Below are 23,134 nucleotides of genomic sequence, written 5' to 3'. Positions count from 1 at the left end.
CTACGCTCTGACTTTAGGGTTTTATGCTCTAACCGTAGGATTCTATGAGCCTGATGGAGGAGACACTAAGAAAGATCAAGGAATGAGACTTGTCCTAACTTGACTCAGGGACTCAGTGGACACAACATCACATGTGACCATTTTTTTTTACCTCACAAAAGCTATAGGACAGGAGCTCTTAAAGAGGAAGCTGACTCAGGTGGGAACGATACGAAAGAACAAGTCTGAGCTCCCCAACTGATGACTACACAGAACAGGTCAACTCTTCAAGTGTGTGTGCCAAAGAAAAGCATGAATGTGGTACTCATGAGTACTACACAGGGATGGGATAATCTGTGGCCCAGAGCATCGCAGATATCTTGATTATGATTGAGTTTCTTTTTTTTTTATTACATTTTATGAAAAAATAAAAAATAATATATATATTTTTTTTCACTTACTTACATTGGGTGAAATACCCTTAAAATGTCTTTTACTTATCAGATGTCTCAAACTACAGGTCTTAACTTACAGGTAACACTCATGATGGAGGAGGAGAGAAAAGAAACCCGGAGTGAAGAGCCAGATTCTGTAACACCTCAAGAAAACGCTCAGGAAACACGGCAAAATGAGTCTACCCCTTCTGCTAGTGTAAAAGAAAAAGTTCAGGCTTTGCGCACTTCAAAATACAACTTCTTATTTTGGCCTTTTGTTTTGTAGCCAGTAATGTCGGGTTATTCTCCACAGGCAGCAGCACCCAAAACCTTTCCCGTGCAGTCCTTCAGCTCCCTGCTACCGAAGGCTCTCTCTGCGGCGCTACATCTGCCGGCTCCTCCGGGCCTCAGCTCCGACCCCCAGCCAAGCAGAAATACACCGAACCTGCAACAACTGCAGACAGACCTGAAGGACCTGAGGGACCAGTTTGAGCTGATGAAGAGTCAGCATAAGTATGTTTAAAAAAAAAAAAGGAATCTCTGTCTTTTTAATCGGCCCAGCCTCAGCCTATTGGCTTCACTGCATCACTGCCTTCTGCACTAATCTGACTCAATCTTGTGCTCCAGCAAAGAAATCCATCTGCTGATGAATGAGCTCGATGAGGAGAAAAGGATTCGCTTGACTCTGCAGGTACAAGGAAATAAAGAAAATTAAGAGAGTGTTATTTTGTTCTTGTATGCTCCCTTTGTTTTTTTTAAATCATATATTTAAAACAGTGTAACATTATTAGACTTGTTTTTGTTGCCATTGCACTCATTGATATTTGTTTTGTTTTAGATGGAGATTCAACGTATGAAGAAGCACATGTCTAAATGAGCGCAGTGGAGAACTTCTCTGTTATCAAAGACATGTTTGAAGGTCTTGTTGTACACTTATTTCATAAATTATATTTTTCTAACTTTTAGAAAAAATTACCATTGCTCCTTTTTGATTGTATTTTTGAGACATTTTTGCCTGGGTTGTAATTTTCTTGAGTGGTGAACGGGGTCGGCCAACAGGGCTGAATGTTTCAATGACAGTGGGTGCAGAGGAGAGTATCTGTTGCCAGTCAATTTGTTTTGTATATCTCTGAAGATGGACTCTTAATAACTGGCATCTGAAGCATCCTGGAGTGGGGGGAATATTGTCTAAGTTGTCTTGGTGTTTAATGATAGAACAATGTGTTTGTTTTTTCTTTCTTTCCTGTGACTGTTGGATTGAATATGTATCGTACATCATGTCGGTCAAATTAGTTTTCAATAATTTGTCCGTTTTCCAACTGTGTGGAAAACGTTTGACAGTGAAGCGGAGGGGAGGATATAAAATCAGCTGTCATTAGTTTATAATAATGTGATGTGGAAGCACAAGCATGAAGCTTCTTATGTATTCCTGGTGAATTTCATTTTCATTTTGATTGTACAAAAAAAAATGTATAGACCAAGCTGTCAGTGTCACTATGAAGGAGAACGTTGAGTCCAGTAAACATGTCCTGTTCTCGACTTGAGATTGTATTAATGATCAAGAATGCATCCATTTACACAAATAAATATTAGTAATGATGTTATGTGTGACTGAGGAAACGTCCTTGAGAAGTGCAGTACAGTTTATGGAAAGAAAGGGATCAACGGTTTAGTTTTATGGCAAAAATTGTTCATACTTGTAACAGTTTCACTATTAATAAGAAATGTGTGATTCTAAAAAATAATCTGCAATTTTTTTGTCTTTCTCTCAGTCTTACTAAATTACACCCTAATCATAAATTACATTGCTGGTGTGATTTCCATAATCAAACTGGAGACTCAGAGCAGACAAGAAGAAGATAACGTAATGAATTAGTATTAGTTAAGTCATGTATTTTAAAACCAGGGTCGCTTTACTTGCTGCAGTCACAAAGTCCATTACTGAGATAACATGTCATCACAGGTGAAAAGTTCAATTAACCCTACAGATGAAATGCAAATAAATAACCTTCTTTGGGCAAAATGCTTCTTAAAAATAAACATATTTTCTCTTAAAAACAAATGTACATCATATAGTATATCACATTTCATTCATAGATCCTACAAAAGTACAGCCAGGTTTTCCTCTGCAGTGCCCAATCTCCTCCACTACGAGCAAAGTTTGACATATTGTTGAATTGTGTCTCAGAAGTTGGACTCTTCACAGTGAATTGGCTTGACAGTGACCTCTTTGCCCTGCTGCAGGAGGATGTCATATCGACAGAGAGGCCTATGAAGGACAGAGTCAACATTATTACAGTGAAAACACTTCAAATTCACTTTCCGATGGATCCTGAAAGATGTTACACGTTTTCAATACGCCTTGTGTTGCATACCTCTCCTCGCGTTCCAGATGTCTGAGACGGATCCGGAGAACACGGAGCTTATATTTGGCCTTCAACACATTCCCAGTGGAGAATTTGAGAGACACTTTTTTCACTGACTGAATGTCTTTGTCAAACTGGGCCAACAACTTGGTCTCTGTGTACTTCTTGAACTCTGATGGTTTACTGAATTAAAAAAAAAGAAAGAAGATATTACTGAGAGAAAGCAGCAACAGGAGGACAAAAAGAAGTCATGCGGGATTATTTTCTATAGAATTAATTATATATAAAGTGAAGACTTACTGGTCAATGGTCGCCACTGCTTCTTTACCGTTACCGTGAAGTTTAACCGTGATGTATCCAAAACGTACATCCTCGTTCCAAATCATCACCTCCATCCTGTAGTTTGTCCCTGAGAGAGTCACATATTTTATTTATATATATATATATATATATATATATATATATATATATATATATATATATATATATACACACACATACATACATACATGCATACATACATACATTTTAACATGTATAGCAACGGGTTGTTGCAGGTGTATTTTTTCAAAAATAAAGTTAAATGCTATTAATGTGGGACATATTTGCATTCAAACCTTTAGTACATACAGGAGAGTGTGTGTGTGTGTGTGTGTGTGTGTGTGTGTGTGTGTGTGTGCGTGTGTGCGTGTGTGTAAGTATTAGTCAACGTCTCACGTGAACATTTGAAACCTCATTCATTCTCTTATGGCTATGAATAGATTGCTTTCTAATAAATTTCAGGCATTTGCAGCATGAGCTTCTTAAACACCCTCACTGCCCAGTGAAATTAAAAGAGGTGCTTTTACACTAAGTACACGTGAACTTTAAAAGATACCCACTAGATGTGATGAACTCTTTTTTATGAGGAAGAGATCTACGACATAGAAGCGATGTATGTTAGCTTGCCTTCTATTGCATTTTATTTACTTTTTTTCTTAAAATCCCCTGCTTTTAGAGAAATCTTCAACATTTGCAACTTTAACCATTTGAATCCCTTAAAAATGTGTATAATGTATGTGGATATAGTGAACTGAAATTTTGAAGATGCAGCATTACGATTATTGGTGTTCTGTTACTTACTGCAGAATGGAGACTTTGTATTTGTGGTGAAGAAGGTTTTGGTTTGGCCCATTTTCACCAGGACATCTCTCCACTTCGTCACATCGTAACCTGGGTGGGAGTGAACCAGCTGCATCAGATCACTTCCATTTAGAATTACTTTGTTTTCTACACCATAAATATCTAGAATTTATTCACGTCTCATTGACAATTGAGACAATTAAAGCACCAACCAAAGACAGGACATCCAGCAGCACCAAAGCGGTCGCAGCTCAAGCAGTCCCCATCCAGAAAGGCCTTGTAGGAGGCGCAGGGGTAAGCCGTGCTGACACACCTCCAATTCAGAGAGTCGAGGAAGAGCAACACTGATCTCTGGTGGTCACATTTTAAGTAGGATGTTCCTGCATAGGGGTAAGTCAGAGTTGTTACCGTACAGCATTGCTCCATTTATCATGCAACACATCCTCGTGTGTATGATTATGAATCCGACTTTAACCATTATTTTACAGATCTTACCAGAAAAGATGGTCTTTGGGCAGCCGGGTTGGTCCGCTCCTCCATTAGCATAGAAATCAATGTGACCCAGAGGTTCTCGGAAGCCCAGGGCTGTGTAAGTCATGACAATATTATTAATAATAACGATTGCAAAGAACTGAGTGAACATATGATGAGTATTTCAGTTCAACTGACCATCCATGTCTGTGTGCAGGACATCTACAAACTGGGCGTCTGTGGGGTCCAGGCGGTCCTCTGGAGGAGTGCCAGTGAACTGAGGCCCAGCTGGATCCAGAGCTGCAAACATCACATCAAAAAATCTCAGCATTCAAGTTTATTTTCAATCCCAGCTGACGGTAGCTAGAAAAAGCTTGGGCGGATTGAGTTTCACCTTAAGGTACTGATTTGATTAAGGCCCTTTACTTCTGACAAATGAGTATTGCTCTTTTACAAACACCTTTCATTACTTTTCCCACACAGAAGTCATTTTATATCATCATATCTGGTTTATGGATATATGAGTGAACTCCAGACATGGTGACGTGGTTATCTGCGGTCACTAAAACTGTGGAGAGTTTTTCATGGTGGCGCCTGGCTGGATGGACCAAACCTGATCCATGACATGTAGCTGCAGCTCAATAACGCAAACTTCATATACTCCCCAACATCTGGCAAACTCTTTGTCAGCAAGGACTTTGACACTCTGTGGTTCAAGTTGTTATGTTAGCAATTTAAGAAATAAAGTTAATTGTGTCACAATAATAAGGAAGTACCCTTGATAAGCGCCTCAGCTAAGTCCCCACAACGATAATGTGTATTACCTGACGCAGAATATAACTTAAGTTATGTAATTAAACAAATTGTGGTGACACAACTATGAAAAATGCAAAATCTTACCAAGTATATTTGTCTAATTACAAGTCAAAATATTAATGTAAGACACAATCACTTAACTTAAGTCTTTTCAGTGAGATATAGAGACATGTCTTGAGACAATACATCATGAATATTTAAGATAAACTGTTAACCACTACAGATTTATTATGACACAAATCACGTCCTAAAAGTGACGTATAGCTCATAATGACTTTAATTAATTTCAAGAGCTCTTGAAATTTGAATTATTATCACTATCATTGTTGTGCTGTTTGACAATGAACTATGGCCCTTTTTCCTTGGCTATATCGGAGAAGTTGATTTGAGAATTGTCGGAAGAGAGAAATCTCAGTTTGAAGGGGAAACGTCTGACCTGTGATTCTTCCAATTAACCCATTCAGGTTGGCGCCTACGAAGCCAGATACATGAGCCCCGAGGCTGACTCCGATCATGTGGATGGAGCTCAGAGAGGCGCCGTGCTCCTGAAAAGATTGACCATTAGTCCTGTGACGCACAACACATCAGATAGTCGTAGAAGATGTCAAATCAAATACCTGCATAACTTTAATGAACGCGGTGAGGTTGTCGCCTGCCTTGTGCGTGTTCTCCACTGTCTTCAAATAATTGACATTAGCAGCTCCGCGGTTCCAGTCCACCACTATGACGTTCATGTCAGCCCTGGCCAGCAGCAGCTTCGTGAGCTCCACCACCCATATTGGTGGAGATCCGTTAGGCCGATACCCATGAATGACAAAGGTGGTCGGTCTGGACCAGTTAAACTGAGGATGTGCGGACAGGTCGGTGTGGGACAGAAGTGTGCCACAGGTGGCATTATCCCTGGTGTATGCCAACAGCCTGATCTCGAGGCTGGTTCCAATGATCGCGTGGCTGATATCTAGATCTGAAAATTCTTCACATATTTGAGCTGAAAGTGATGGTGAGAAAAACAAAAGGGGCAGAGAAAGGTGTAGTTGGTTAGGGGAGGATGACAACAAAAAAAGAATACATGAAAAATGACCATTTCGACCTTTACCCGAACCCTTTTATATTTTTAGGAACTTATCATCCATAAGTTCCTGGCATATTTACTGACATATATGACTCAGTGTGGGAGTGTTAAATGTGGCACAAGGTTGCAACTGAAGGCAGCTTCGCCCACCGGACAGACACGTCATGAACAAGTTTAACTGGGAAGCAACACTGAGGTTAAAGCTTGGAACTGACACACTTGTAAAACATCTGGTTAGGGTTTGTGGACTGATACGCAAAATGCAGACAATTCCCATCAAGTAGCTCACTGACACATCTCGTCATATACAGCCTTAGAATAGCACAAGATGTGGTTATGACAAACCGTAAGATTAACCACAACCAATCACATGGCGTGGTGGTTTGTAGTTAGCACCAGACGTTTAAATTGTATTTAAATTATCACAATGAAGTTTATAACAAACACACCAAAACATAGTGAAAAGCAGATGAAATAAGGAAGCATGTTTACAAAATGTTTTTTTTTGTTTTACAGTATGCATGTTTCTATCTAGATGTTTACTTTTCTTGCTTAAACATTATTAAATATTGGAATATTACATTTGAAAAACAGCAGTCAAATGAACAAGCATGTTCTATCTGGAGGGAAGGAGCTTCGCCTTGAAGAAAAGCTATCAGATGTTCTCAGCAAATGTTACACAATAGATGTGGCTTTCCATGTGTACCTAAAACGCCGTTGCATGACTGCATGTGCATCAGCTGAGAGACATGTTTATGTTTGTACGGTGCCGTCGTCCTCTGCAAACCACAGTAGCAGCCATTGGCTCAAATGTGTGTGTTTGTGTGTGTGTTTTTTTTAAAGAAATGTATTAGAGAGTACAGTTTCTTTCCACTTATTGACAGAAGCAGCTGTGGTTTGTTTGAGCACGTACATTTACATTACAAAGTGTTAGCTTTGGGCTTTACCTTTGCATATTTGAACAGTTATCGGCAGGAGCAGTGTCAGATATTGCCACAGGAACATGCTTCAGACCAACACGTGTAAATGATCTGTAGACAGAGTTATCAGTCAGAGCATAAAAATACATAACAATCCACCAGTCAGATAGTATTTGGCCTATAGTGTAAAGAACAGAAAATACACAACAGGCACCGCAGCACGGGGAGAACACTGTCCAACCCCTTCAGGTGGCTCTCTGACACTGAGTATGTTTCGCCACAGAAAGTAGTTTTATATTTTGTTGCTTTGAATGCAATTTGTACACTAGCAAAGAGGTGAGTTAAGGTCAGTTAATCATCTACTTACCTTGCAATGGTATGATTGAGTGAAACAAAAATAATTACACTGCTAGTGCCATAAGATAACAAAATAAATCAGATGTTCTAGCCCCACCTACTGTGATTAATCTCCACCAATGATATTGTGATTGTAAGCAGAACTGAAATCAACATAATTCTGGTTACCTCATGTTTACTGAGTGTTCAGTGTCAGCCTGAGAATCAACTCAACACATTTGATAACCACCAGAAAGCATAACATGTCATTCTTATCAGCGTCTTACCTTTTGCCGTAGGATAATATGTCCTGTTCTGGTTAAAGGTCCAGGACATTACAGGTCCTCCTCTGTTTGTACCTCCACATATTTGGGCAGTATTCACTTCAGGAAGTGAGAGGAAAGCAATACTCCCGCCCTGCATGCTCTCACAAGGATAGCCACACCCCTTGCCCTGGGTCATTGTGTTCACAAGTGAAACATTCCTGTGAAGTCTCTCCTGGTTCCTGAGTGCTCAAACCGGTTATGACACGGTTTTGTGTGTCCCTGTTGTTCATTTGAATCTTTAAAAACAACCAAATTTCAGTTCATTGTGTCCATCCTTATTCATGAGCAAGGAATTAGAGGGAAAGTGAAACTTATTGTTGGTGTTTCCTAATATTTCCCCCCAAAATGAGCAGTCAGGCTATGCCTGGAGACAGGTGAAACTCCACTGACAGTTGCAAGAAGTTGCGCAACAAATCCGATTCCGTAATTTGATCTCATGTTTTTCCCACAATCTGCACTGCCACATATGAGTTCCCACATAATTTATTGTCCACAACCTGTCATGAACATTTTAGAGGTTTGGATGTTGCTATAGCATTCCCATCCCTCATTATTCAATTTTTTTTTATCTTGCTGTGACCTTTTAGAAGAGGTCTTCACATAAGCTATATTTTAGCTCCCCACCTCTCCTGCTCAATCTTGTCTTTACTTGAAATGAGTGCATGTCTATTTATGTCTACTTTCATTTATAGATAAAAGGTTGTCTGTTTGTGTGTATGTCATATGTCTTTTTGGTATTGTATTTTTTTTAATTTTACAAACAAATTGATAGAAAAAAAAGTGTGTGTGGGGAGGGAGGGGGGGGGATTTATGATGTTTCTTGTTCCTTGGGTCTTTGATGTTGACTAAATGTTTATTTGCTATCTGGAACTTTGTCCAACGTAAAACGGACTAGAAAAAAGGGAGGCCAGTACTTTTTTCATTGCTGAAGAAAAGCTAGTAAGATACTTTTCCTACTTTTTTTTTGCAATTCATTAAACATATATCTTATGCTCAACGGTATAAGAGCAGTTCCAGTTCACCCACTTGATGGCTGTAATAACCGTTTCAAGTGCTTTATTCAACATTAGACAGTGGTTGTATTTTGTTATATTGGCCAAGGTTGAACTGGAGGCAGCTTCGCCCACCGGACAGACACGTCATGAACAAGTTTAACTGGGAAGCAACACTGAGGTTAAAGCTTGGAACTGACACACTTGTAAAACATCTGGTTAGGGTTTGTGGACTGATACGCAAAATGCAGACAATTCCCATCAAGTAGCTCACTGACACATTTCGTCATATACAGCCTTAGAATAGCACAAGATGTGGTTATGACAAAGCGTAAGATTAACCACAACCAATCACATGGCGTGGTGGTTTGTAGTTAGCACTAGACTGTGTTTAAATGATCACAATGAAGTATATAACAAACACACCAAAACATCGTGAAAAGCAGATCAAATAATGAAGTATGTTTTGTTTTTTACAGAATGCATGTTTGTATCTAGATTTTTTTCTTTTCTTCCTTAAACATTATTATTGAATATTTAATTTAAAAAAACAGCAGTCAAATAAACAAGCATTTTCTAGATGGAAGAAGCTTCACCTTTAAGAAAAGCCATCAGCTGTTCTCAGCAACTGTTACACAATAGATGTGGCTTTCCATGTGTACTTAAATCGCCGTTTCATGGCTGCATGTGTATCACCTGAAAGACATGTTTATGTTTGTACAGTGCCGTCATCCTCTGCAAAGCACAGTAGCAGCCATTGGCTCAAATGTGTGTGTGTGTTTTTTTAAAGAAATTCATTTACTTATAGAGTACAGTTTCTTTACACTTATTGACAGAAGCAGCTGTATGTTTTTGTGTGTTTTTGCATGTACATTTACATTTTTAAAGGGTTAGCTTTGGGCTTTACCTTTGCATTGTTGAACAGGTATCACATGGTGGCTGTAATAACCGTTTCTATTTAAATGCTTTATTAAAAATTAGAGGGTTGTATTTTGTTATATTGGCCATAACTTCTTTGTCAATTGAACATGTTCATAAATACAATGCTACAATTCTTGCTAAAATCAAATTCAGGCATTGCTCATAACCCATAAAGTATTGGACAAATTAGCATTTTTGACATGAAAATGACGATGTACACGTTAAGGGTTCGTCAAATTTATAATAGTTTATCTTGAGAGGGAGATGAAGGTCATGAAATGTCAGGCATTCTTGCATTTTGCACGAAACATTACATTTTTAGCAGCCTCCATTCCCTTAACGTGTCACAACCTTTGACATTTGAGAAATGTTTCACAACACCAGCATTCATCAGATCCACCTCCAGCTGAACAGTTTATAGGTTTTACTAATAGTGTCACACTGCGTACACGATCCTGTTGCTACAAGCCTTCGTTTTCAGCACCATCAAGAAAGAGAAGTCCTCCCAAGTTAAGCGCAATCTGCCTTCCTGAATACGTTTGCCAGAGTGGCTTGAACTTTGCTCACTACATCCTCCCGTCACCGGCGAGAAGTATACATAAAACCACACACGTGTTTAGAAGTCCCCCGTTTGCACGAGTCAGGCCAGCAGAGAGGAGCGGCAGGTGGGTGCATTGGTGGCGTGGTTAGAAGTCAAGGAAGCAGAATATCCGGGATGGCTGGAAAGAGACGAGGCCGAGGCAGCAATGTGCAGCAGCAACAAGCCCCACAGAGGCAGAGACGAGGCCCTCACAAGGTAGGTCTTGGTCTGTCAATATGACATGTCTATTCATACCCTTAAATAATAATCAAATGAGAACTTTAAGTCCTGGAAAGGAGATTCTGTTTGTGTTATATGTTTGGACAATACTTGGTGAAGACACAGTTAGAACATAGGTTCAAGTGCGTGTATCAGGTTTGTATGGTACTTTTGTGTGAGAGTCTTTAAATATTACACTCGTAACCTTTCCTCTGTGCTTATTTCACTTGTGCCTGGGAGTGGAGAGTTAACTGATTAGCTTGGTGGGACAATGTCGCCATGACTCATGTTTATGTCGTTAATATAGTGCAGCAATACATAATTATTCTCAAATGATAATAAGTAAGCACTTGTTTGGTATGATTAAAAAAAATCTTAAATCTTTAACTTAAAATCATATATTATGATTTCATATAATCCGTTTTCATTGCTGTAAATGTATCAAACAATTGTGACTCAAATAGAATTGAAGTGCATAAGTGCACATTATTATCTAATTTTTGTGTTTGTGGAAACTTGAATGTATGTTTATTTCATACTTAGAGGAGTGAGTAAAATGGGGAAGGAAGGCTAAATATAAAGACTAAGGGACAAATAAAGCTGATTCTGATAGAATGTAGAACTAAATCTATTATCTTTCATCAGATGATCATTTCAAAGGTAAATGTAAGCCGGTAAAATATACAATCGTATAGGTAAACACAGGAAGCAGCAGCGTTTGAGCAGAATCACAGTTCAAAGTACCTTACAACACGACAGATAAAGAAAGCTAAGTTTACTGGATGTATCTACACACAACACAAAGTCCATGACATATGGAGACACTTAAGAGTTACTTAGGAATGATTATTCACATCTTTCTGGAAGCTATCATCAAAGCTTATCTGGCATTGATGATATATAGTTTTTTAAACAGGTCTAAGGGTGAAAAAGGTATTTTTCTTGAAATAAACCTAAACAACACTGTTAATATTAAAATGCTTGGAATCTAAATTAAGCATTAACACTGTTGCTGGATACTGTTTCCCTGCACTGTTTTGTTTTTGAATGCTTGACTCCCAGTTACACCTGTCTCCTGTCACTCTCGAAATACATGACAAACTGGTAACTTTCCAAATACCTTGAAAAGTGAATGCAAATATGAATATGCATATGTGTATATAATGGCAGCTTGTTTAGATTGTACTTTTTCTGTCACTTAATTCACAATGAGATCAGCAGAACAGGATAACTGGTGTAAGAGATAGATGAATTGGAAAAATACAGCATTAGAACAAATTGCCCATGTTTTTTCCCCCTCTGAATTCAGGCTCTGCGGGAGCCAGCTGCTTTTGCCAAGTCTACAGGTTGTGACTCAGAGATCCCCCATGAAAAGTTGACCATTGCCCAAGCCCGAAGAGGAACACCAGGTATCACTTCTTAATAGTTAGCTTCCTTCGCTAATTAATGTAATTTAACTGCCAGTCAGTCCCACACAATAATAAGTGAAGAAAATGACTCACAGATGTTTCAACATGTTGGTATCAGCTGATATCAGCTGTAAAAAGTGATTTAAGCCTCAGTACAATATTGTTTTGCTGCCAGTTATTTGGCTGATTAGAGTTGGTTTCATTATGCTGTTCGACTAAGCAGATTAAAGTGTTTAGTCTTTTATGGCTGATCCCTTTCTGGCATCAGCTTCAAAATATCACATCAGTTAGTCTCTAAATATTATGATACATTATGTTTTCATATTTCTTACCTTGTAGCTCATCGTCCGGTCAGAGTCTATGCTGATGGCATCTTTGATCTTTTCCATTCTGGGCATGCTCGAGCCCTGATGCAGGCCAAAAATGTGTTCCCGAACACATACCTGATAGTAGGAGGTAAAGTATGGATCTCACACCCTCTGATTAGGGAGAAAGTTAGACACGACATGAAATGGGTCTTTATTAGCTAAATATGAATCTTAATACAAAATAGCCTCTACAAGAATCTGGCTAAATCTTCCAATTCAGGGATTCAAGATAAATCCTCACTTCCAGCTTATACTTGGTCTCAGGCTCTGTTTGTGTGTCTCTAGTCTGCAGTGACGAACTCACCCACAAGTTCAAGGGTTACACAGTGATGACTGAGGATGAACGCTACGATGCCCTGAGGCACTGTCGTTACGTAGACGAGGTGGTGCGCGACGCTCCCTGGTCCCTTTCCGCAGAGTTCCTCAAGAAGCATAAGGTCAAAGGTCACAGTCAACTCAGCCTCTCATAGTGTCGCACAGTGACAACAAACACAACAGTATCTGGACTTCAATCAATCTGAACACATGTTACACTCACAGATTGACTTTGTGGCCCATGATGACATCCCTTATACCTCTGCTGGATCAGAGGATGTTTATAAACACATCAAGGAAGCAGGTAAAGACATGCATATTTATGTAATGGTTTTTGCTTCTGTTATTCCTGACTTGATGACAGTCATTTATGTTCTCATGTAAGGGATGTTTGTGGCCACTGAGAGGACAGAAGGCATCTCCACATCTGATCTGATCACTCGTATTGTCCGAGACTATGATATCTATGTTCGACGCAACCTGCAAAGAGGCTACACAGCTAGAGAACTGAATGTTGGATACATTAATGTCAGTATCATTATTACTGCTATTTTTTAAACAAACAATACAGAACAAACTCACACATTTACTGATAGTCACTTGCATTGTTGTTCACTGACAGGAGAAGAAATATCTGCTCCAGGAACAGGTGGACAAGATGAAAGAGACGGTCCGTACGGTGGAGGAAAAGTCCAAACACTTTGTGTACAGAGTGGAAGAGAAGAGCCAAGACCTCATCCACAAGTGGGAAGAGAAGTCGCGAGAATTCATTGGCAACTTCCTGGAGCTTTTTGGACCAGATGGGGCTTGGGCATGTTCACTTTTACATTAATCCATATTAACATTACCTTAAGTTTGTGGTTTTGGGGGACAGAATTGATAACATTTGCTCAAATCTTGTCATCACCTTGTGGTTGGCAGGAGAAAACAAATTGACCTGCACATAACCCCTTTAAACCGCAAATTGGCCTTTAATTTTGCAATAAAGTGGGTATTTCTGATAAGATAAGATAAAATAATCCTTTATTAGTCCCTCAGTGGGGAAATTACAGGATTACAGCAGCACCGCTCACAATAATCACATTGCAGATCCATAGGTTCACTTAAAAATCCTAAAATAAAAGGATCATTTTAGATTTTGCTTATAATCATCATGTTTAGATGTTTTATTCAATATAAACAATCTGATAATGTTCCTTTAACCATTGCTTCAGTGCAATCAGAAACTGTTAATAGCAGGAGAATCTGCAACAGAAATTAAGACTGCAAACAAACCTCACTCATGAAGAAACATGTTAGCATTTTGGGCTTTCTGTGGTCAGTGATAAAAGGCACTCTGGGTAAAGTGGGGAATAACTGAAGTTTAAGTAAAAGTGAGTATAAAAACAACAAAACACAATACTATAACACTTTAAAATGTTCTTCTGTCTTTGTTTAGCATGCCATTCAGGAGCGCAGTGGCCGTATGATCCAGGCCCTCTCTCCTTACTCGTCGCCCCGAGGCTCCCCGAGCAGCAGTCCCACCAGAAGACGCCGCTCAGTTTCTCCAGGCTCCTCACCTGCCTCTGCATCCCCCTCTTCTGTCTCCCCTCCTTCCTCCCCCGCCTCAACGAAAAAAGCTACACGATCCTCTTTCAAAGCAGCCTCCACGTACAATGGGCAATGAGCTCGTCATGATTTCTTTGTTGGTCTTCAAACTATTGGGTCTACGGAGGCTGTTAATTTAAACAAATAAAAAGGAAATACTTTACACTGGTTTATTGTGCAATATACCATAATTAAAATATAACATTCAAGAGTTGCTTGTTTATCTTCTGTAATGTGTTACTCTTTGATATGTCTAGTAGCTTAATAGATAACATACTATGTATAACAGAGGAGTCAGTAATTGAGTAATATGTTTTATTTTTTTTCAGTCAGTGATAATCAACCCAAATGTCCCCGTCATTTAATGTCTTATGTGGTTACACGCCTATAAACCAATATGTTTCGGGTTTCTCCTATCCTTATTTGATAAAACTAGTATGAACGTGTACATTTCATGAACATAGATCTAAACAAAAATGGATCCTTTTTTTCAAATTATAATTTAAGGGGAAAATTATGTTAAAACCAGATTAATAATAAAATCCCACACAAACCCACAAAATTTAAATCTAAAAATATTTTTTTATCAAACATTTTATGTTTAATACCAACGTTCACAAATATCTTGATTTATTGAATAAACAATTATGTTCACATTGTATTAAGACATTTAATTACACATTTATTTTTGTTCTACTTTTTCTTGAATATTTACTGCAGAAAATACAATAACATAAAGATCTAGAAATGTTCATTTGACACGGTCTTTGTGTTGTATTCACAGCATAATAAAATAATCTTGGAACGGAATGAAAATTGTCATCATTTAATGTCCCGTTATAACCAGTTTACTCAAATTCTTTTGAACCATGAGATAACACAGCTTTGTTGTGTGCGTATATACCAGACCCAGTACTGTCTCTAGTATAGTATTTAATAAAAACAAGATATATTAAGGTATATGCATCTGCACGCAGCTTTAAAACTACACACTTCCCCTGCACAGTCTTTGTCTCCATCTAGTGTCAAACCTCAGGAGGCCAGATCCACAGGTTTGTAAAGAAGTGGTTGCAATCTCTCTTTTGGTCCTGCACCCTTTTCTTTTACGGCTCAGTAAGAAAAATAAGTCGACAAGAGGATTTGGAAAGTCGACAGATTTAGCGACAGACTGATGGGCATCACCGCAGCTCGTCAAAACTACACGGCTTGAAAAATATACAAACGCATCTGCGCATGCTCCACAGCGTCTCGGTCTCAGTTAAAGTCAAGCGTCTCGCGCTTGCAGCGTCTTTGGCTCCAGCATATACAAGCAATGGCCGTGACGTCACTGCAAACTAACGTACCACACGGATTAAAGATGGCGCCCTCTCATGCGCTAAGGTGCTGTCAGCGGGCTGTGAACTGGGTACCTGTGCTGTTTATAAACCTGGTTGTCGGCTGGTCTTATTACGCGTACGTTGTGGAGCTCTGCGTCTGTAAGTACTATCACTTTTATACAAGTATTTAGTATTTATAAGGCGGATATGTTTGTTTTGACAGTTTCAGGGTTGGCAACTTTAATAAGCACCGTTAGTTGAAGTGAGATTTAACGCTAAAGTCCCCAGCAGGCTGCGTACTGTCTACATGGGTCCATGTTTTATCGCATCGTTTTCTTTTGCAATTGACATGCATGCTATTCTTCGTGACGACGTACCCGTAATGTCATAGGGCAACTTTTCATTGATGAATAATTAATAGCTTCTTCATGATAACTGTAATGCCCTTTCGATATAAAAGTCAGTGGACTGGAATGAGATCAATAACACTTTCTCAGATGTTTTATTTTATTTTATCTTTCCGTTTAACTATGCACTGTGTTGTAAATGAATGGAAAGACTAGCCCTCTGTTTAAAAAAAATAAAACATTTAAACAAGGCACATTGTTTTCACAAGTTTGAACGTATTTCTATGATAATTTCCTATATATATTGATCTCAATTGACACCAAATTGCTATTTTACAAATGACAATGATGGTAAATGTATTATTTTAAATGGTTGTTTGAGCGATAATGGGTAAAGCTTAGAAGCCAGCTGTAAACTTTGTTTGCTATAAATTAACCAAATGATGCATCGTAGGTATTCACTGTCTAAGGATGATAATGTGGGAGGGTGAGAGTCCCTCGTTTAACTGTTTAGTAAGCAGCTACCACACCTTCACCTAAACATTTGTAATAACTAGTAGATGCAGCCAAATACATGGAGGCAATGCATTGTTTCAGACGTAGAGATTGGACATGACATACAACTGTACAGAGACTCATCATTCAATAGGGGATATTTTTTTACCTCCTTGTATCTCATAAACAAATGTGACCATTCAAGCTTTTTAAAAAACAGATCTGAAAGCAGCTTATACAAATATTGATGGTATTTTTCCACACTTGTTGATAAGTTGTGCGTGGTGTGACACACACACACACACACACACACACACACACACACACACACACACACACACACACACACACACGCACATGCACACGCACACACAAACTCACACTAGGTTTTATCTCAGCCTGGAACTGAGGATACCATTATCCGCATTATCAGCGGTACTGTAGTTTTGTCTGTAACTCAGCGGCTGTGGTCAGGACAGGGACATCCCTGCTGCTTAAACAAAGCTCTCTGTTACGGGTGGGCCACTGCTGGCCGTGCCAGGCTGCTGCCACATGGTGTGAGAAAGGGGTGGTGTGTTGGGGGATGTGTAGTCATGCACTCTTAGGATTTCCATTACTGCTCACTAATATATATTTTTTGCTTGCTTTTTGCAGATACAATACCAAACAATGCAGAACGAAGTATGTCATCATCATTCAATCATGCATAGCAAAGACTATGTCAGAGATGCTGTTGTAAATGCAAATCTAACTATTTTCCTTCTCTCAACAGTCAGCTATTTGATCATCTTTCACATTTTCTTCGGCATGTTTATATGGTCCTACTGGAAAACTATTGGGTCCAAACCAGCCGGACCCTCAAAAGCAGTAAGTCGAAAAAAAAAATATTTATATATATATGTATATTTTCAATTCCATGAACACAAGCTATTTTCATGTTTTGGATTTGGTAAATGTCCAGTACAGAGCATTATTTGTTGCTCTGATTCAAGTCTTTTTTTCTTCCTGATAGTTCAGTCTGCCCAGAGCAGAGAAGGAACTGTACGAGAAAGAGGAGCGAGCCGAGACGCAACAAGAGATTCTTAAGAAAGTGGCGAGGAATTTACCCGTGTATACACGCACGGCAGGAGGAGGTGGGGCTTTCACTGCAGCTGCAAAACTGACTGTGGTTGACTTCCTATTTTAACTCTCATCAGATGTTTCAAAGCAGACCACCAGGGAAATCTCTGTTATGTAACTAAGTTACTGTTGTCACCATTGCCTTGAATTAAATTGCATAGGTGTGTTACCACATTGTGCCGTCCCCTTTTGGATAAAAGTGCAATACTGCTTGTATCTTCATACAAGAAAGTGATATTTCCCCACTGATGGAGATGAGGCTCGTCTGTCTTGTGTTTACAGAGCAGCATGTATCAGGAGGGTTAATTTGACTCAGGTGTACCTCGTTATCGCTACAGGCCACACCTAGCTCATCTACCTAACAACCAGCATGATCTCACCTCTTCAGTTTCACAGTTGCATTTGGAAAGACACTATAACACTATCAACCTTTAGTCAATGTATAGGATTAATGGGATGTAGGTAGTGAATTTGTAGTTGAACCATTTAAAAGGGCAGGACATTTCTAAACAAAGGAAAAGTGAACGCAGAAAAATACACCTTGGCTACCTCACTTACACTGTGATGGTACTACCTTTCATACAACAGTAATACTGTTTCAGCAGTACTATTATAATTCAGATTTTATTTTCTCTACCCAGCTGTCCGATACTGCGACCACTGCCAGATTATCAAACCTGACCGATCCCATCACTGCTCGACCTGTGAGATGTGAGTGTTTTCTAAGTGTACACGCTTTATAAAGGCACAACCTTTTTTTTCTCGCTTCTTTTCCTATAGGAGCAGTGTGTTTGAACTGATTCTCTCTTTGATTTTATGTTCCTATAAGAAAGTGAAGAGAAAATCAGTTGCTGTTGACACATAAGTCAATAAAATGTGTTGCTGTTTTTTTAATACAACATAAACACGCACACTGTACCATTTCTGACATCTATATGTCCTTCTGGGTATTAAATTGCTACTGTTAGTACTTATAATATGTATTTCTTCCTTTTTCTCATTCTTCAAGGTGTGTGCTGAAAATGGACCATCACTGCCCCTGGTATGCTTTTCTCATTTAACCTGTTTTTATTCCATCATGTTCTGTCAGCAAATTATTATTATGTGACTGTCATGATTTATTTCATTCAGGGTGAATAACTGTGTTGGATTCTCAAACTACAAGTTCTTTGTGCTGTTCTTGGCCTACGCCTCACTCTACTGTGTCGTCATATGTTCTACAGTCATCCAGTATTTCATCAAATTCTGGACAGTGAGTACAGAAACTTCCTCTTATTTATTCTTTTCTTGTTTTAAAATGGCATGCTCTTGCGCATAAATGCTGTTTATTAAATGTGGTTGTCAGCTCTTTTGGAGCCCATTTTACTTATAAGTTCAACATTCAGCTGACTGCACCTGCTAGATTGTTTGTTACACAGAAACCATCATTGGAAACTGTAGAAGAAAAAAAAACTTTGCGGGTGATTGGATGAAGCATCTGTCAATCAAACCTTTCCTGAAGCAAGTCAGAGGAAGAGCGAATCCATCTTTCCCTCGATAATTCTTCCGTGTCCTGCTTGGCTCTTCTTTCAATCAAGAAATACTCTACAGTTCTGATATAACTGATGCTTTTGGATCATCTATATTAACCTCTTCCATTGTTGTTTAGAACTATTTGCCTCTGCGGGTCGTCTCTCACACACATAAGCCACGTCTGTAGCTGTCATGTACAGCTGCCAGTAGCTCCTCACAGGACGCTGATTGGTCAGTGCTGCAGGCAAAAATGCATTACTTGAAGCCTGTCATGAGGGATCTTTGTGTGACATGTGCTCCTGCAATTCAAAACATACATTTTTTCTTAATGACAACATTGTTAATTATTGAATACAATTGAAACATCTAGCGCAGTCTGGCTGTGGTGAAGCATGGCATGATAGCATTGTGGGATATTGACCTGTTTACTGTTTGTCATTGTGGTGCACAAGTGTGTCATGTGATCACTTATCAGGAGATCCTCTTCAGCATACTGCGTCGAATGAGACAATGGCTCTTGTCATGTAGTCCAACAGTGAAGGAGTATATAGTGATATAGCAAAAAAAATACTTGGCGATACTAAGATTGATGTTGTAGTGAGGCAACAAATGAGATTGCAGTTTATATTTTAAATTTTATTGCAGGCAGTTGTTAAGATGACTTGACATGGGAACAGGAAATATTCTTACAAACTGAAAAAAAAAACACTTTTGTTCTTTTTTTTTTCTCCCTGAAGAAAAAGCTGCCTGACACGCACGCCAAATTCCACATCTTGTTTCTGTTTTTCGTGGCTGCCCTGTTCTTTATCAGCATCCTGTCACTTCTCAGCTACCATTTGTGGCTTGTAGGAAAGAACAGGACCACTATAGGTAGCTATAAATGAATATTCAATGTAATTCAACTTTTGATTACATTATTTTAAAAGTCACCACTGACTGACTGTACATTGTTTTTACATCCATTTTTAGAAGCTTTTCGGGCTCCCATCTTCACAAATGGTCGAGAAAAAAACGGCTTTTCTCTCGGCTTCAGTCGAAATGCAGCTGAGGTGTTTGGAGACCAACCGAAGTACTGGATGTTTCCTGTTTTTTCAAGGCGAGTGTGTTTTTAACTGATATACCTGCAGGTAGCAATCACTTCAGCAGTTAAAATGATGCACATAAACCGTCTGTGTTCTTTATGTCCACACTGTGCTTAAGTTTGGGTCTCAAAAATACAATTCACCATCCATCCAATGCTAATATGTTTACTAATTTTGTTTTTCTCTCTCTTTTTTTTATTTTTTAGTCTAGGGGATGGGCATTCCTTTGTTACCAGATTGGTACACATAGATCCTGAACAAGCAAACAGTGTTCTCCAACAAAATGGCAAAAGGCTAGTATAGTTTCTTTCTTAAAATATGAAATCTGTTTCTCAGGTTTTAACCTGTATTGCAACTTTAATTACAGCCCTGCTGACGGGACGGCCGACCCCTGTGTGCTTGGTAACAATATTCAACACACGGTGGACGACAGCAAAGAGAAACACGGTTTGTTGTTCATGCCTTCTCTATTGTTTTCATTTTATTGCAGTTAATAAAAGGAACTTTTAACTGGTTATGAAATAGTCTCAATGTAATACTGATGCCTCCTGTATGAGCTGCATTTATAAGTGAGACAGTCAGCGAGAATGTTACACATATTATAATGCTTTATCAGGTTTGATTCCCCACAGAATCAAATAAAGCCATTTACAAAAGTCAGGCTCACCAGAAATTCCCTCAGCTTCAGCTCCAGCTCCAGCGACCAGGCACAGGAACCAGAACTGACCTCGCTACAGTAAAACCATGACTGACCCCATGGTTTTTTCTTAAGGGAGTGTGGCAGCAGCTGATCTTTATTAAGACACAAGACCCAAAATCAACACAAAATGAATGTTCCTTGTAGTTACTTCAAACACTTTGTTTTTACTTTCCTGGTCAGAAATCAACTGTTCAACAGTTCCTAAAAGACCTCGCTTTTTACTTTCAGACGGAGGCCGGATAGTCTCTGTGACAATGGAGCGTGAGCCATAGCAGGTATGTGAACATGATGTGAATACTGCAGATTTTTGCTAGTTTGTCCTCCTGTGTTTATTTGTATTCTTTGGCTGCTGCTGCAGGTACATCAGTAGACTACGATGCCTTAAACCCGGAGCATCAGCACAGCATCAGTACAGGAGCCGTCCTCCACCCTCATTTTGAGTTTGACAGTGCAGCCTCAAGACACATTTTTTTCTGTGTACTTTAAATGGACCATCCAGCGTGCTCCTCAACTGCACCAAAACAAGACTGTTGTCACGTCAACAGGGACTATACAGCGGCCTCGCAGACTGCACCAGTCTGAGAGGATTCACAGTTTTGCGTTTTGAGCCATAGACATTCAAATTATGTTTTGTTATAATTGCATCTGAAAAACTCTGGGACTACTTTTTCCATCTTGAGCCAATGCAAGTCAATATATTGTGTGTGTGTTTTATAAACATGAATTAATCACATTATACATTACTAGAGAAACAGCCCTGTCAGTATTAATCCAGCATTAATATCTGAAAGAGAGCGATGGCAACCACTAAAGTGAGATGTGTATAACACTGTCGACAGTGTGAGCCATCTCGTCAGTTTTAAACTCCAAGCACAGTGCAATTATCTAATTTAGTTTAGATAGTTAGTTTACACATTTAATAGGCTTTGTTAACTATTTAAAAATATTTATTTGACGTTTCAATTTTTCTACTATGGTCAAATAAAATGTAAGAACCAAATTGTGTTTTAACTTAATTGAAAAATGTTTTTATTGCTTTTCAAACTACTTAAAACACACAGAGTAATTATCAATTATGTTGCTGTTTTCATTGCACTATACAGTGTGTAAGTTATTTATTTGTTAAGCTTTTATAAAGTAAATGTCTTTCAGTGCATTGATTTGTAATGAGTTTTTTTTTTAATATTTAATTGGTAGTTTTAATGTGTATTTTGCTCCAACACATTTTTTTCACTTTCATAATCCCTTGCAATAGTGTGTATTTGTTTCTAATTTAAATTAATCAATCGTTTGTATTAATGCCAATGACTTAAGTTTGTCTTCATAAAAAATGAGATTAATTTGAAGGTTAGAAAGTAGTAGCACGAAATGAAACCACAATAAAACTCAAGGATGTTTAACACTGTCCTTGCGCCTGATAAGCAGATAGATAAGGTAGACTTTTTACAGCAGTCATGAAATAGTAGGTTGCTGTCAACAGACATGCTCATATCTGCTCCTGACAGCTGCTTTATTGTGTTAAATGTATTTCAGCGTAAATGATACAACGCAGTGTTGCTTTGTAAGTGAGCAGTAGACAATAATATTAATGTGTAGATGTTACACATAACTAACTGAGCTTGGCTTAATGGATCTCAAGCAGCTACCGCTGCTAATAGTTAGGCCTGTAAAGAGCCTTTATTTTTCATTGAGACAAAACGCCGGGTGACCTTCATTGTTCTGTAACAATAAATATTTAAGAAACTATAAATATGTGATTCATCATTTTAAACACTGGTGCATTGTTTACATAACAGTGAAACCGCTCTGCAGAGGACTGACTGGATTACAGTTCAATCAGAGTGGATTTGTCAAAATGTGTTTAATAAGACTCTGCCTGAGAAATGCAGGCTCCTCAAACTCAAAATAAGTCATCACATTGGGGTAATACCATATATATTTTTTCTATCTGTAATCATTTTAGGGATACAAATAGAGTATTTACAAACAAATGCAGAATATATTACAACTTTATTTATACTCTGAACGTAAATATCATGCACAATATACAGAAGTTTCTTATTTTTTTTAGCCGCCCCGATGTGGGCCGCCTCTTTGATCCACTGAACAACTATTAAATACTTCCATGACATTTCTTGCAGACAATAATCATCCCCTAGAGTATGGCTCCTTCTGACTTCGCTGATCCCCTGACTATCCATAGCACCAACGCTGAATGATATTTTTTTTTTTTTTTCGTGAAAAATCAACTATTTTGAGAAATTTCCACATAATTTAGAGCAAATATTGGTGTTCCCGTAAGGATGGAGGGTATTTAAATGTGTCCACCT

General features: G+C 38.6%; 4 protein-coding genes across 4 annotated transcripts in view; 3 read left to right on the top strand and 1 right to left on the bottom strand.

Annotated features, from left to right (window-relative positions):
- The window catches only part of si:dkey-71d15.2 (SH3 domain-containing kinase-binding protein 1), a 3,368-nt gene extending 1,282 nt beyond the window's left edge, over positions 1-2,086 (top strand). Inside the window, exons 2-5 of the mRNA XM_068601438.1 lie at positions 514-642; positions 727-926; positions 1,041-1,104; positions 1,252-2,086. Of these exons, the coding sequence (XP_068457539.1) occupies positions 523-642; positions 727-926; positions 1,041-1,104; positions 1,252-1,290 (423 nt within the window). The 5' untranslated portion in view covers positions 514-522 and the 3' untranslated portion in view covers positions 1,291-2,086. The remainder of the gene's footprint in view (positions 1-513; positions 643-726; positions 927-1,040; positions 1,105-1,251) is intronic.
- Positions 1,916-7,890, bottom strand: lipia (lipase, member Ia). Its single transcript, XM_068601437.1, has 11 exons — positions 7,804-7,890; positions 7,208-7,291; positions 5,806-6,176; positions 5,625-5,733; positions 4,571-4,672; positions 4,397-4,486; positions 4,114-4,281; positions 3,902-3,991; positions 3,080-3,188; positions 2,789-2,962; positions 1,916-2,682 (listed from the first exon to the last, which is right to left on the bottom strand). The coding sequence occupies exons 2-11, from the start codon at positions 7,263-7,265 to the stop codon at positions 2,598-2,600; spliced, it is 1,356 nt and encodes a 451-aa protein (XP_068457538.1). The 5' UTR covers positions 7,266-7,291; positions 7,804-7,890; the 3' UTR covers positions 1,916-2,597.
- A 2,580-nt stretch (positions 7,891-10,470) lies between these two features.
- Positions 10,471-14,312, top strand: LOC137802809 (choline-phosphate cytidylyltransferase B-like). Its single transcript, XM_068600946.1, has 8 exons — positions 10,471-10,551; positions 11,864-11,963; positions 12,303-12,419; positions 12,617-12,768; positions 12,872-12,950; positions 13,032-13,174; positions 13,269-13,457; positions 14,085-14,312. The coding sequence occupies exons 1-8, from the start codon at positions 10,471-10,473 to the stop codon at positions 14,310-14,312; spliced, it is 1,089 nt and encodes a 362-aa protein (XP_068457047.1).
- Positions 14,313-15,545: 1,233 nt separating this feature from the next.
- LOC137802450 (palmitoyltransferase ZDHHC20-B-like) lies at positions 15,546-22,502 on the top strand. Its single transcript, XM_068600315.1, has 13 exons — positions 15,546-15,708; positions 17,046-17,072; positions 17,164-17,258; positions 17,404-17,524; positions 18,152-18,221; positions 18,520-18,552; positions 18,642-18,762; positions 19,760-19,892; positions 19,992-20,118; positions 20,311-20,397; positions 20,472-20,551; positions 21,033-21,079; positions 21,163-22,502. Exons 1-12 carry the CDS (start codon positions 15,546-15,548, stop codon positions 21,074-21,076), a joined length of 1,101 nt encoding a protein of 366 aa, XP_068456416.1. The 3' UTR covers positions 21,077-21,079; positions 21,163-22,502.
- Positions 22,503-23,134: the final 632 nt, after the last annotated feature.

The sequence above is a fragment of the Clinocottus analis genome, unplaced genomic scaffold (genome assembly GCF_023055335.1).
Source record: "Clinocottus analis isolate CAN_PGR_092001 unplaced genomic scaffold, fCliAna1.0.p SCAF_5, whole genome shotgun sequence".
NCBI lineage: Eukaryota > Metazoa > Chordata > Actinopteri > Perciformes > Cottidae > Clinocottus > Clinocottus analis.
The sequence above is the reverse complement of the archived record's forward strand: the minus strand, read 5'-3'. Positions and strand labels throughout refer to the sequence as shown.

Coding starts and splice junctions, on each gene's coding strand:
- LOC137802450 (XM_068600315.1), top strand. CDS start 15,546: ATGGCCGTGACGTCACTGCAAACTAACGTACCACACGGATTAAAGATG. Junction 17,259..17,403: donor CAGCCGGACCCTCAAAAGCA/GTAAGTCGAAAA, acceptor TCTTCCTGATAG/TTCAGTCTGCCCAGAGCAGA. Junction 18,222..18,519: donor CACTGCTCGACCTGTGAGAT/GTGAGTGTTTTC, acceptor TCATTCTTCAAG/GTGTGTGCTGAAAATGGACC.
- lipia (XM_068601437.1), bottom strand. CDS start 7,265: ATGTTCCTGTGGCAATATCTGACACTGCTCCTGCCGATAACTGTTCAA. Junction 5,734..5,805: donor CGTTCATTAAAGTTATGCAG/GTATTTGATTTG, acceptor CAATCTTTTCAG/GAGCACGGCGCCTCTCTGAG. Junction 4,673..5,624: donor GTTAATTGGAAGAATCACAG/GTCAGACGTTTC, acceptor TGATGTTTGCAG/CTCTGGATCCAGCTGGGCCT.
- LOC137802809 (XM_068600946.1), top strand. CDS start 10,471: ATGGCTGGAAAGAGACGAGGCCGAGGCAGCAATGTGCAGCAGCAACAA. Junction 12,420..12,616: donor CACATACCTGATAGTAGGAG/GTAAAGTATGGA, acceptor GTGTGTCTCTAG/TCTGCAGTGACGAACTCACC. Junction 12,769..12,871: donor AGTTCCTCAAGAAGCATAAG/GTCAAAGGTCAC, acceptor TTACACTCACAG/ATTGACTTTGTGGCCCATGA.